Raw genomic sequence first — 13,791 nt, forward strand, 5'->3', positions numbered from 1 at the left:
ACTAGCAGAAAGTTAGGGGAGCTTTAACAGAATGAAAAAATTGTTCAGAAAAATAAGTGGAACAAAAAGCTCACGCTTTTGAAATAGGAAGAAAGGAGTACAACAGATGTGAAATGGTTTAGTGGATGTTTCTGTTTAGACAGACCTGGAAAAATGGAGTCTCCTAACAAATAAAAGATAGCAGGCAATTCCTATAGGCTTAACAATTCTCCACGACGACTCTTGATTTGTTATTATTACCACAAAGCTCTTTAAACAACTTGGACTCTGAATAATATACACACAAGTACGAGAGATTATGGATAAAGGTACTAATTCCAGAGAAGTGGCACCCTCTGGAAGCTTGCTACCCTGAGCTGACGTGGTGGGGGCTAGGGAAAAATGCACGTGTAACTCTAATTTTGGCATCCTGCTGATTATGTATACTGCTCCTGCTAGCCTCTCCACAATAGTGGTCTTGATTAAAGAGCATTGTTCAGGAAGGGGAGCACATGCATTTGCAGATGGCATAAACATGCTGCCGTGACTAAACAACATTTGATGAGCACATGCAGCCCTGGCAGAGCCCCAGGGAGGAACCTCTGCTCTCGTGTTCTCCAAGCCCTGCCTGACAAACTTGAGATAAACCACACAGCTCAGCCAGGAGGGGCAAAGGCAGCAGCTCCTGACTCCCAGGCTTAAAAACTTGGTAATAAAGGTGTGTAAACAGATGCCACACGCTCAGTTTTAGGTATCAGCCTGTCCCACAGAACCCAAAATGAGCTAAGTATGTCTTCTCTCTCGTGTTTGGGTTTTGTGTTTGAGTGCCCAATTTTACTAGACCCTGATCAAAGAAATAGTACTCTTACTCTCTCCTCATTTTATCTGCCCCGATTATTCCCCACAAATCAATATCCTTAGTGAAAGTGGATAAGCTCAGTCTTATCCCTGTGGTAAATAGTAAGTTTACATCTTGGCAATCAACAAAGAAAATAGTTGCTTGAGAAAAACTGAAGAAAAAAATTCTTGAGGACCACATTCAAAAAGGAAAAATTAAAGGACTGGTACCTGAATGTTCTTCTCCAGAGAAATAATGTCCTTTTTGCAGTCATGCTGGTTTTTTCCCCAGATTACACCACTGTTAAACTATAATTATGTCAGGTAGCTAATACAGGTAACAGCCCCCTTGCACTGGTTAGCACAGGACTTCTGTTACCACATGTCCACAGAAGGGGCCTATTAAAATATCCCTTCCACAAACATCTCTAGTAATTCACCCACAGCCTGCAAGGATTTTTGGATAAAAAAAATCTGTGTCGTTTACAGGCTTTTCAAGCTAGCACACACACATAAGAGCAGGCTGATTATTTCTCTGACCTCTTGAACAAGAGACAACTCATATTTACTTATGTACAGTCAAGCAAAACATGGTTTTTGGTCCCCCATCAGAGCTAACAAAACCTTCAGGTGGTGTCAGAAACATAACTTTTTTCTGGCATACAAATCAGTGCATATAAATCCAAACTAAATACTACGTATTTTAGTGCAATTCCTATTTGAATTCCTCAGTTTCGACCCATGTCCTAGACAATGTCTCATAAGTTCTTAATGAGATGAACTACATTTCTCAATGTATTTCAGTACATCAAGCCAGTAACACTGGCAAAACCAAAACTGTAGAGGTGATGGCTGATTTAGAAAATCACCATTTTGATTTTAAAATCAAGTTTTAACTCCTTTGTGAGCCCAGGGAAGTAAAAGATGACAGTAAGTTGTTCTGTTATCAATTATTAGGAAAAAAAAAAAAAAACCAAACAAAAAAAACCCCAACCAAAATTGAAAATAAAACAGTGCTTGTAAAGGCTGGAGAAGCTCACAATTTTTCTTTGGGCTATGCATCTTCCCCACATCACCTCAGGCTTGGACCTCTCACCCAGATCAGAAGTTCCTGATCAATAGCTCAGGTTAGTCTCTAAAAGCTACATTAGATAAACCCTTTTCTTATTTTTATTTTTCCTCAGAGTGATTCAGCTCAGAGGAGAAGAATATGGACTCAGGATAGACTGGAAGAGTCGAGTCAGGCTTATTCCAACTAAATAGCAAAATTCATCCCTATGATGTTTCTGAGATGGATGAACTATACAGAACCACAAATTCTCATCCCAGCTAAAACTGAACAGGTACAAAACACAACTGCAAGGTAACAATATGAATTAATGGGAATAAATCTCCCATTGCTTTCCAAGATGTATAGCCATCAATTAAACAAGCAAAGAAAAAAACCTGACTGTTTCCAAATTCCACCTCTTGGTAGATCTGCAGCCCCTAAGACTATTGGCAATATTCTGTTACAAATTTGTGTGAGGCTAATAACCTACAGGTATTATTCACACACTGAGAAGACAGCGTGCTTTTATGAACAGAACAAAAAACCATACCTCAAAGTGTTAAAAACCCCCAAAAGTTAAGACTTGTCAGAGAAAAACACATACAGAAAGACAAGGATTTCAGTTCCAAAAGTAAGAAAAAACCCAGTTACACTTTGTACCCAACAGAGCAACTGACATCTGATTTTAAATGAAATGTCAGGCATTATTTGCAGAGGTACCTGAGAGGAACAAGAAGAAAAGATAATGAAACAAATCATCCTCTATGGAAGAGCTTTTTCCTGGAACGATGCTACCCAGAAACCTACTCTTGAAATTGTGTGCTGTACCTGCCTTTCTGGGAAACGTATTTTTACAAGAGAACCACATTCAAGATTTGGATGAAGAAAACTACCTGCCAAAGAATTTTCCAGTGAGACTGAAACATTTCAGAACAATTCTAATCAAATATTTTACTCACCAATTCCCAATATATGGGCGTTTTGGCTTCAAATTTTAAATCCCAAATCAAAGACCCTTAGATTTTGTCCTTGTGATGAAAAACACTCATTCCACACACTGGCATGCAACAGGGAGTAATTAGCATTCTGTCAAATCCTATGGTCAGGCACAACAGTTCACAGAGTTTCTCGGGAACCAGCAAACTTATGGTAGTGCTGTTCCACCAGAAAAAGAGTTGATCTTGCTCTGCTCATTGGACACAGAAATTAGGGACTTGTCTTCACTGTTCAGAGAAAAGTTCATTTTTATATGTGGACTACTAATACAGAGGGGTGAGTTAAAACCAAAGACACGTATTTTAGATCACCACAACTTAAGGAAAGAAATCCACAGAGGCGTTAACACCTTCCTCACAGCGCATTCTGCAGCTCTCTTATTTCTGCATCACGTCACCCAGCGATATTTCCATACCTGTCACTTTTTAAAAGATACAGGACATCTTAAATTTGCCCTTTTCTTACATTTCAAGACATTTTCTGTGACTGTAGCAGAAGTAATACAGGTAGATGTTGAAGCTGCTTTGAGAGTTTAAACATATCCATTCAATACTTCATACTGGAAAAGGTCCTATTTTAGTGAACCTAAGAGTTAACAAAACATTATCTTGAGCTTGTGAGCTCTCCTGTGACTTTGCAGGTAGAAAGATGAATGCTCCCACTGGAGTTGTGAGAGAGTTTCTGAAGAGAAACCACTGGTGAGATTCTAGTTGGTTTTCAGGCTCTGGGTGCTGTTCATCCTCACAGAAAATACAGGACTGGGGTCTTGCAGTGAAGGTTTGGAGCCCACACACAGTAATCTCTTTTCCAGAGCATCTACTGTCCTCCGTAATTTGTGTTTGGGAAACTAAAGCTTATCAATATGCCATGATTTAAAGAGTTTTTCCTCCTAAAAGGAAAGCACTTGTATTCCATTCTGTAAATGAAAGCAAGCCTTGATGTCTACACAGGGATCTGAAATGCGCAGCAGGTATTCCAAAAAGGGAAAATCTGAAGGAATCGAGAGGAAAGGAGGGGAGACAACACAAAAACACCAGGAGGGAGGAAGGATAACTGACAATTCTTGCACAGATCCAAATCTGTTATTTTATGAACATGTTACATGTACTTTAAATATATTTAGACTCTCATTGTACTAGGAAATAAGGAAATGCCCTTTATACTGTAGTTTGCAGTAGGCCTTAAAGCAATTAAACTACCATTTTTGTTCAACTGGGTAAGTCCAGTGAAATACACAGATCCTAACAGGTTGAGAAAAACTGAAGAGAATTTTTTTGTCACAGTGTTTGATTCTTCTTTTTTTCAACAATACCAGCTTTAAAGGTATAAATTCCCAGTATTTTAAATTAATTTCTCCAAACTACAGCTTATCAGAAGCAGCAATCAAATATATACTCTAATAGGAGTAAGGAAAGTAGCAGAGCTTAATTACTTAATTCACCAGGACTTCTGTGAAATATTGTACACCTACTAATATGGTGAGGAATCATTCTTTAAGAAATGGCTTTTCTCACCTCAGGGCTACAGAAGTGATACACTGCATTTCCAGTGTACCTGAAAGACTTGAGGGTACACACTCGAGGTAAGATGGGAAAAATCATGTGGCAGAAGCCTGAGATTACTTACAAGATAACACTTAATGTTTTTATTACATAAGGCACATTAGAAGCCACCTATTTCCAAAATGGGCTTCCAAGAAACCCATTCAAGTGCCCGCTCTCAGGTCCTGAAGTATACAGACATTAAGTGATATAAGTGTCATTACTTTCACACTGACCTAAGGATTAATCATTTCATCTTCCTCTCTCCTCAGCTGGTGGAATTGCCTGGGAAACAACCTGAACTCCCAGTGACCTTTGCTAACCAAACAACACATCCTCAGTGGTTTGGAGCAAAGTAACTACTCAGACCTTGAACCAAGACAGTTTGGACAGCACAAAGAGCTCTACCAAATACTTTTCTCTCATTTAGTATGCTGTGAAAAGTTTTGGTTAGCTTCTCCAGCTTTTTTTCAACTTTTAGTAAACTTATAATGAACTCACTGGCCCAACCAGGGAAAAGCAGCCACAGGAAATGGGGGAGACAAACAACAGCATCTCTTCCATCATCCTAATTAGCAACAGTTCTGCATCTAAGGTGGAATTTGTTAAGCTCTTACCCTCCCTGTTTACAAACTTAAGCAAAAGGCAAGGAAAAAAAAAAAACCCAGAGCCTGTCACATTACTGTAAAAAAACAGACTGCTAGCACTCAATTGTTTATCAAAGGCTATTTAGTCTATTTAATTGCCAGCCCCAAAAAAAAAAAAAAAAAAAAAAAGAGCTTGCCGGATTTCCATTATTTATTATATGTGGAGTGACTCGCTGAAGCACTTGGAAAGATTTACTTCCCAGTGGTCACCTACTTAGATCAAGCGCTAAATCACTGCCTCTGTGGCTGGTGTTTGTTTAGGTGGCAGCAGTTGAGCTGGACCAGCCTCCCCGGCCCCTCTCGGGGTCTCCGTGTGTGTGGCCCGTCCGGGGCTGCAGCTGGATCCGCACACAATTCCCACTGTACTCCGCAGACTTTGTTATTCCAGGGTCCCTCCGAGCAGCCCCCAACACCCCAGGCACGGCTCCCAGAGGCAGAGCCACCTGTCCTGAGGGAGATAAATCACAAACACGCCAGGATTTTCACCAAACGCGTCGGAATTCTCACAAAACACATCAGGATTTTCACCGAACGCGTCACGGTTTTTAAAGGCACAACTTCTTCGGCTCAGCTGCGCATCCTGAGGCACAGCCAGAACCAGTGTTTCTAAAGCTCAGACATCATCTTATCTCTCCTGACCAACATTTCCAAAAGATATTTAAATAAGTACTAAAACCCTTATGGACATCCCTTAAGTTAGATTATTTTTCTTATTCTGATGCTTCTAAACATTACAGGCAACCAGGTCACTACAAAACAAACACGTTACACTGTGCTTCCTCTAAATCATACAGGAATTCTTTGTGACTTGGGGAAGTTTTCCATCCATTCAAAAACCAAACCATCAGCACTCATTCATTACATAAACCTTACACACACGCCATTATTACGCATTAATGATTATAAACACTTTTAAAATTATTTGGAGATTGAGGTTTGGTATCATGCCATCAAAGCAGTGCAGGAGTAGGTGTAAGCACATCAGTTCATGGAAGGAAGCTATCTGTTCATTAACTAAACAACAGGTGAATCAAGCACCTTAAGTCAGCAAATGTACTACACTGCCAATGATAATTACAGATAATTATTATGCAATTTTCATTCCAGCCCCCTTTAAAGCAAGGGGCATGCTGGGGCTGCCACCACTTCCTCCAGAAAACACCTGGGCAGTAAAACAAATTTCCATATCAGAAAATATTTCTCAATAATATTCCTATATTTTCCTTTGCTTAACATCACCTCACCACTTTTATTTGCACTCCTACGGACCACCCAACACAGTTTTGGCACATAATTAGGCTTTATGGCAGCAGAGCTTTAGCAAGATGCTGCAAAGAAGGTAAAACTTATTTCAAGTAGCACAGTTTGGTACAGCCATGGAAACAGTAAATCAGTATCTAGGTCAGAGATTTGCCAGTCACAAGTCCCACAGGGGGTGGAGAATTAAGACAGAGCTCAGCTCTGGGAATTAACTGGGCATAGGTGACTGCTGGTGATCAGCATCATGTCCTAGGCAGGTCCCATTAAAAACAATTAAAATAACCAAATTTGTGTATATAAGCATGCATATAATTCTAAAAAATAAGGCAAGGCATATTGATTTTCTAAGACTATGAAATTTACTCTCGGGGACCCATGTACCAATTTCATTAAAAGATTCTGCAGTAAAAGTTACCTACATGAATTGTAAACATTTTATAGCTCAGAGTGTAACAATGCATTGCAGAAGTTTTTGTGGTTCTTTTACTAAAAACTGTTAATTATTAAACACTGAACAGAACATTCAGTATGCAAACACAGCCAACTACATCTTCATGCATGCTGTCCTCTAATTTTTTCTTTTCTTTTATATCAAGTGACAAAAACATTAGTTTAAGAACAGTAATCTCCTATTTATTCACAGTAATTTGACAGAATTTGTTCACCCTGGCCCTGCAACACTCTTCCCAAGACTGGGAAGTGTTTAATTTCTTTATCTAAACAGTTTCTGAAATATGAAAGGAGAAAGAGAAAATATTCATAACTACTAAATAAAAGATGTAAAGGCAAACACCCAGTAAGAAAAGCAAGGGCTGATAAGAGATAAACACTGAATTGAAGTCATGTTTAAGCTGCAGAATAGTTTCTCTAGGCTTCCTCTGTGCTAAATTTACATTTAGCCCTCTGGATGTACAGAGCCCAGGAAAATTTCCTAATGTGATGCTGAAAGAGATAGATCACGAATACTTCCACAGAGAGTTCGCAAAACGTGTGGAACATATTGTATTACACACCTGAAAACCATTTCTATTATTTAATGCTACATAATTGCTTTGGCAATTTTTTTCATAGGCATTAGTTTATAGTACAGAAGGGGGGGGGAAAAAAAAAGGTGTATTTTCACCCAGGAAATCCCATCTTATCTAAAACCATTCTTTCGACACCCAAAGTTTAAAGCTTACATAAGAATTGAGGTTCTTTTTTTTTTCAGTTTCTTTGGCCAGATTATTATTATTTTCCTAAATCAACACACAGTTGTTTCCATACAATTTAAATTTCTCATAAGCCTTAATCGATGGAAACACATATTAGGTGAGCCCACATACATAAGGATATTTTCACGTAATAAAAATACAGCATGCATTTAATCTGTCTTGTATTTAGAGTATGTGAAACACAGAGCAGGAACAAAAAAAGCATTCTTTCCTTTACTGCTCTCAATTTCTGAGTACAATCTGGTCCTAACCTTGTAATATGGCACTTGCAACCTCTTTGTGAGCAACCAAACAGCTCACAAAAGTGTCAAAAAGGGGTTTATAGTCAATATGGTCATGGGTAAATTCACAGAAATACTGATAATGCAGACTGGCAGACATACATGACCTAACTTTTGGCTCCTCAAGAGCCAAACTGGGCTGAAAAGTCCTATATTGCACAAGGAAAAAGGCATGTAAAAAATTAAAAAAAAAAAAATTAAAGTACAAACTAGGAATTTGCTTTAAGTTAGCTTCTTCCTCAGAAAAGTTTGAACACACCAAAGCACAACCTGAAATAACCAGAAGTGTCTGTAGATACAGATTACTGGTTTCTTTCTCCTTTTAAGAGGGTGCTTTTTCCTTGGCAGCCAAGCAAGCAGCATGGAACCACTTTCTCCTTTGCAATTTAATGCAACAATTTTAGCCTTAGCTTACAAAATATCTGAAGTAACAGAAAAACTGATTTTAAAACTATGTTTTAGCATTTGAAGATAATCTTGCCTGATTTTTATTTTTTTTCTAATTTAGGTGAGTAGTACAGAGACAGGATGAAGGAACAAGGAAAACAGAATTGCACAGGAGGCTACAATTTCAAAAGGGCAGCATCTACCCCAAACCACCAACTTTCTTTCCAGCTTTGGCCCATGGAAGACCTCACAACACTCACTCAATCTGGAATGAGTATCACAAGTCTGTCTGGTTTTAAAGACCTTAATAAAACACAAGAATGTGTTCCATTCTCATTGTTTAACAGTCAAATTTAAACACTTATCTACTTACAGAGCCATCCTTCAGGTTCCTTTCATAAGAAAAGTGACAGGCCTTATTCTGCTCATCTCTTGAAATCACAAAGTTGTATTTGCCAGCTGACTCTTCTCCAGCTATCAGTGCCTTCCTCAGCTCTTCCACATATTTTTCTCTGTCCATTTCTATGTCAGCAGCCTCCCTAGAAATGTCTGCTTCAGACACTATCAGAAAGAGACATGTGAGAAATAAATAATCCAATGTGTGTGAACAAGTATCTATATTATACATTATATATAAAACATATATTTATATAGATTTGTATCTATACATATATATAAAATATGTATTTTTATATCTATACATAAAATATATGCACTGACCTTTAAGGTCCCTTCCATCCCACGGCATTTTATAATTCTGTGATTCCATGAAATATCAGGAGATTATTCTTCGCTTGACATACATCAGTGTGCCATTTCCACCAGTGGAAATGTAGCAGGAATACTGTGTTTTTCAGAAATATTAAGTTCTGTCCCTTTTTTTCCCGTCTGAAAATGGGTTATTGCTTTATTGCTACTCATCCACAATTCTAGTTGCCTGAAGTGCCCCAAAACAGTACAGAGAGAAATGTGGAATTCCTTGCAGCAGGAGGCAAAGAGGGGCAGAAAAAGGTAGGTTTGAAAGAGTAATAAAAGGAGTGTTTGTCTAGAACAGTGATTTCAATACTGAGAAGATAAAACTTTTAATGGCAATTAAGAAAGTCATAAAAAGAAAGACACTGAAATACTGCAACAGAGCACTGTGGGGGATTTTTTCCTGTATATGCTGCATGTTTCTTTATGTTATATAACCAGCAGAACTGATCAATCATTATGGAAATATGAAATGCATAAATCCTCATAGATGTAGCTCTCTAACCCAATACAAAGGTAATACAGTAGATTACATTGCATGTTTGTGTGCTTCTCCTCCCCTGCAACATTCACTGTTTTCCCTCTCTCCTTAAACAGGACTCCTAACACATTTCATCATCACCTTAAACATACAAAACCCATAAAAGACAACTCCATCAGCAGCTCTCACTCTCTTCCTGGTAGGTCTTGCCAAGCAAAATAATCCACAGCATGAGAAACCCAAAAGGGATTTCCTACAGCAAGAATATTCTGACCGTTGCTTTCCCTCCCTCCAGGTTTTGAATTTAAAATCCAAGCAGTCTCAAACATGACGCAGTAACTTCAGAAAGTGACCAAAACCAATGTTCTGTTGTCTGAAAGCACAGAGCAGTGCAGTAGGAAGGCCTCATGCACAAGAACGCCAATCCCCAATGAAATTATTCAAGGGACTAGGAATTCAGCAGGAATTCCTCAGAAAGGGATCAGATTCTTCCAGAACAGAAAAAACTCTCCTTTGGATGAGCACCCAGTGCTCATGCTGAACTGGTGTGGGTTTCTTTCTTTCCTTTTTAAAAGAGGGAGGTCATCCTGCTTTCACTCCCCTCTGCTTTGGGAAATCATTATCAGCCTTTCTGCCAGATGCAGGAAATCAACAAAATGAGAACTGTGTCTACCTATTTTTTCTATACACTCCCAGCTATAGTGGCACAGCCTTCGCTTGGAAAAATAAAGAGTCCTCTTTTTGTGAATTCTAAACTGAGGATTTTGAAGTCGCCTAAGAACAAGAAGATCCTTCACACAGAAAAAACAGTATTTATCATTGTTAACACCCTTCTTGTTATTTTCAAAATAACTTGACTATTGTCAAGCCAAGAAAGAAAAACCTTTCACTACAGGGAATCAGGATTGGAATACATGTATTTCCTTTGTGCAAGGACCCCTGATCCATGGAGCGTTTGAAATGTTAAAAGGAATATGGAAGAGCAGATTTAATTTAAATGTTGACATACATTTATCTAATCTCAGACCTATATGAAAGCTTGGCTTATATAGGAACTGGGGAGAAACAACATCTTTTGGGCAGGGAGAAGGAAGGAAGAAGGAACTATGTGGGTTCTTGTAATTCAGATAAAGAGTCCAGAAAATGGCCTTGCCTGCTATTTGCTGTAAAATGTATCATTCTCTCCTCCCTCTAAAATATTTTTGCTACTGAGAGAAGGGCTTTTGATCAAGTATTTGACACATTTCTCAAGGAACACACAAATCTAACCTTTTTTTGCTGGGCATGAGTGAGAGGAGCATGCACTTATGCAAAGACCCATCCTTTTACTGAGGTTTTAGAGTGGGGAAAAAAATCCCACAGGCTAAGTTTTCCCTACTGATAATTTATTGTCCCTTTTCCTTCCCACAAATTCACTTCAGCACCAAATACAGCTACCTTTGGCTACTAAAATTTTAAGAAAACATTTTAGAAACATCTGCACTTAAATGTTTCATGGACTCCAATTTGCAAATGCAACTCACATACACATTTGTTCCAGAATCTGGAGAAGACACAGAAGTGTTACTTCAGCATCACTCCAAGAAATTATATATTCTTGAGACAGAACAAAACATTGCATATCCATGTGCTCAATGAATTAGTTTTAGCTTTGACACACAAGCTCTCCAGATCTCAAAGCTCTCTCTTCTTCTCACATCCCAGAAGATCATGAACCCCACCTCCTCCATCACTGGGGACAAAATGCCCATGAAATGGTTTTCATACAAGTTGTGGGTCACAGTCCAGAAAGTGTTTCAAAAGCAGCAATAAAGAGCAGGAATAATTTAAATCAATGTATTTTTCTTTCCATTATTACCTGTCCCAGTCCATGCACACTGACAATCACTAAGAAGTAAATCAAAGCCAGTGCCTAAATCCTTTTCCCATGACACCTGTAGAAAATAGGTTGCTTCTGGATCAGAAACTGGATGAATTCTGTTCAAAGTCTTCTCCATCTTCCCAACACCTGTTTAAAAAGCAAGAAAATCTTGTTAAAACCACTGGGGTGCTTAACAGCTTTACATAACTAGCTTGGGGGTTGTGGGGGGGGGAATATACAAACACAAGCGTGCTTGTAATTTTATTCTAACTTTCCTCCCCAAATTCAGTTTGTCAGAGAACTGGTGGTACTTTCAAACAGGAAACTGGATTATAATAAGTAAGGTTTAAAAGAACAGTGCCAACAACTAAGTGTATTTGAATAGTCTCAAATTAAGACGCTGTCAGGAAGCTGGGGGACAGGAAATTACTACACACAAGCTCTTCCCCATGGCTCTGTTTTTAACTCACCGCCTGCTATCACCCAAAGTACAGAACATTTAACATAATTCAAAATAACCAATATTCATCTGGAAGACTGCCACGCAAAAGCTGCTCCTAAGCTTCACAGCAAAGCAGAGGGTGTAGCAAATGCCAGCAACCCAAAGGAAATATTTTAAGCACTGGATGGTGCAGACAACAAAATCTGTGATGTTACAGTGAATTCCTTTGCTCTGTGGCAAAGCAACTTGGCAACCTGTGCTTGACCTAAGACCTCCTCAAGAATCCCATGCATTTATACACAGCCTAAGTGAAGTGACTGAGAAAAGGCTACATGTTCGCTCACAGACTAAAAATAGCACGTAAAAGGAGGAAAAACCCAGATGAGGCATTTCAACTACATGCACTGAGCGCAGTGATGCTTGGGCAAGGATTAAATGCTCTATCAAGGTTTCCATCTAAAGTGAAGTAGTAAATAATCATGACCAGGATCAGTTTAGGCCCTGAGGGGACTCTGTTCTCCAAGCAAGAGTAGAAGGAAGCTCTTTCCTTGCTCTTGGACATTGAGAAACAAATCTAGACACAGATTTAACTAACCCTGGCTTCCCCAAAAATTGGCATTCCCAGGATAGGAGGAGCAGCTTTAACTGCAGTTGACTGAACTGTGCATGACCCTTGCTCAACTCTGCACCCAACAACATCTCAAAATGCCTCTCCCTTGCCCAGAAAAGTGCACAGTATTCAAAAGCAGCAAAATATATGAATTTAGGAGTTGGTTTTCAAGCATAAAGCCTTAGTATTTACATCCCTAAACCACCACTGCGTTTACTATCACAGATGTCATACTTCACCTTTCTATTCCCTGAAAATGCAACAGAAAGCAGAAAGTTACCCAAAAATAAACTGAAAAACTAATCTAAGTCAAAAAAAAAAAAAGGGGGAAAAAAATTCTATTTCCATCACTACCCAGCTGGCCACTTCAGGAAATTTACAGCGTGTCTGTGCACCTGTAAGCAAGAACAAAAAAATTAAATATTTGAGGGTGGACAGCTGGAACAATGCCTTTGCAATTAGTGACTCCAGAAATAAAGGCATTTTAAAAATTTGTAGGGCACTAACTGCCTGGACATGGGTCAGTAAAGAGCACAGGGCAGGAAACACAAGTGATGCATGCTCAAGCACACAGACATGCACTCTCCTTTGCCTGCCAGATTCCCTTTTCCTTCTTGTTGATCATGGAAAAATACAGTCTCTCGTGAAATAGTTTCATAGAATTCCGCCTCTGAAAGACAATGTTTTTAAAAATATTTCAATTAAAGACTGTAAAACAGTAGCAGACAACCCTGGCAGACAGCACACAGCGTACTGATGCATGTATGTGTAGTTCAACAGGAAGGTTTTGCTTGTTACATGTGATTTTTATCACAAAGTACAGCAAAATTCAGTGAAAAGCACCTGCACTAGAGGCTTTCTTATCAACTCAGACTGTTTATAACAAAAAACAAAGCAAGAGAATTACATTTTCTATTTATATAATGATGAAGGGAATTAAGTGTCAGTCAGAAAAAGTGAGGCCAAGAGGAAAGAAGCCTGTTTATTTATTTAAAGATGCACTAACAAGGTCTCTGAGGCCTGAGACTAAATTCATTCGATACAGTGATACTGGTTTCCCATGCACACCTCAGTACTCCAGCTAAAAATGAAGGTTCTGTTTACACAACACTCTTTGTACACCTGTGGTAAAACACAGCCTCTGCAGAATGAGGAGGCACAACCCAGAATAACGTCCTGAACTTTGAAACAAATGCAAAACACAGTTGTCTTGCTTTTCCACGTTTTAGTGCGCATCTCTGAAAAAAAGCATTTTCCAAGGGAGCATAAAATGAAGATACTTTTTCTCCCAGCTTTCATCTCCTCCACTGTGCTCACTGACCTTTTGAAAGGAGTATATTACTTATTAGTCCACGTTCAGAAGCTGCCTCACTACGCAGAGCTCAGCCAGACTCCATCTCCAGGCACTCAACTGTTCCAACCCATAAGCAAAAGCTCAAGGACTCCTGGCT

The 13,791-nt window shown here is 38.9% G+C and overlaps 1 protein-coding gene across 5 annotated transcripts in view; it reads right to left on the bottom strand.

Moving 5' to 3' along the window:
* The window catches only part of XRCC4 (X-ray repair cross complementing 4), an 89,132-nt gene that overhangs the window by 63,166 nt on the left and 12,175 nt on the right, over positions 1-13,791 (bottom strand). For all 5 annotated transcript variants that reach the window (XM_039567494.1, XM_019292150.3, XM_039567493.1 and 2 more), the window contains 2 exons: positions 11,286-11,435; positions 8,567-8,754 (listed from right to left, as the gene is read on the bottom strand). In XM_039567494.1, coding sequence (XP_039423428.1) covers positions 8,567-8,754; positions 11,286-11,424 — 327 coding nt within the window. In that variant the 5' untranslated portion in view covers positions 11,425-11,435. The remainder of the gene's footprint in view (positions 1-8,566; positions 8,755-11,285; positions 11,436-13,791) is intronic.

Source organism: Corvus cornix, chromosome Z (assembly GCF_000738735.6).
Source record: "Corvus cornix cornix isolate S_Up_H32 chromosome Z, ASM73873v5, whole genome shotgun sequence".
NCBI classification, from domain to species: Eukaryota; Metazoa; Chordata; class Aves; order Passeriformes; family Corvidae; genus Corvus; species Corvus cornix.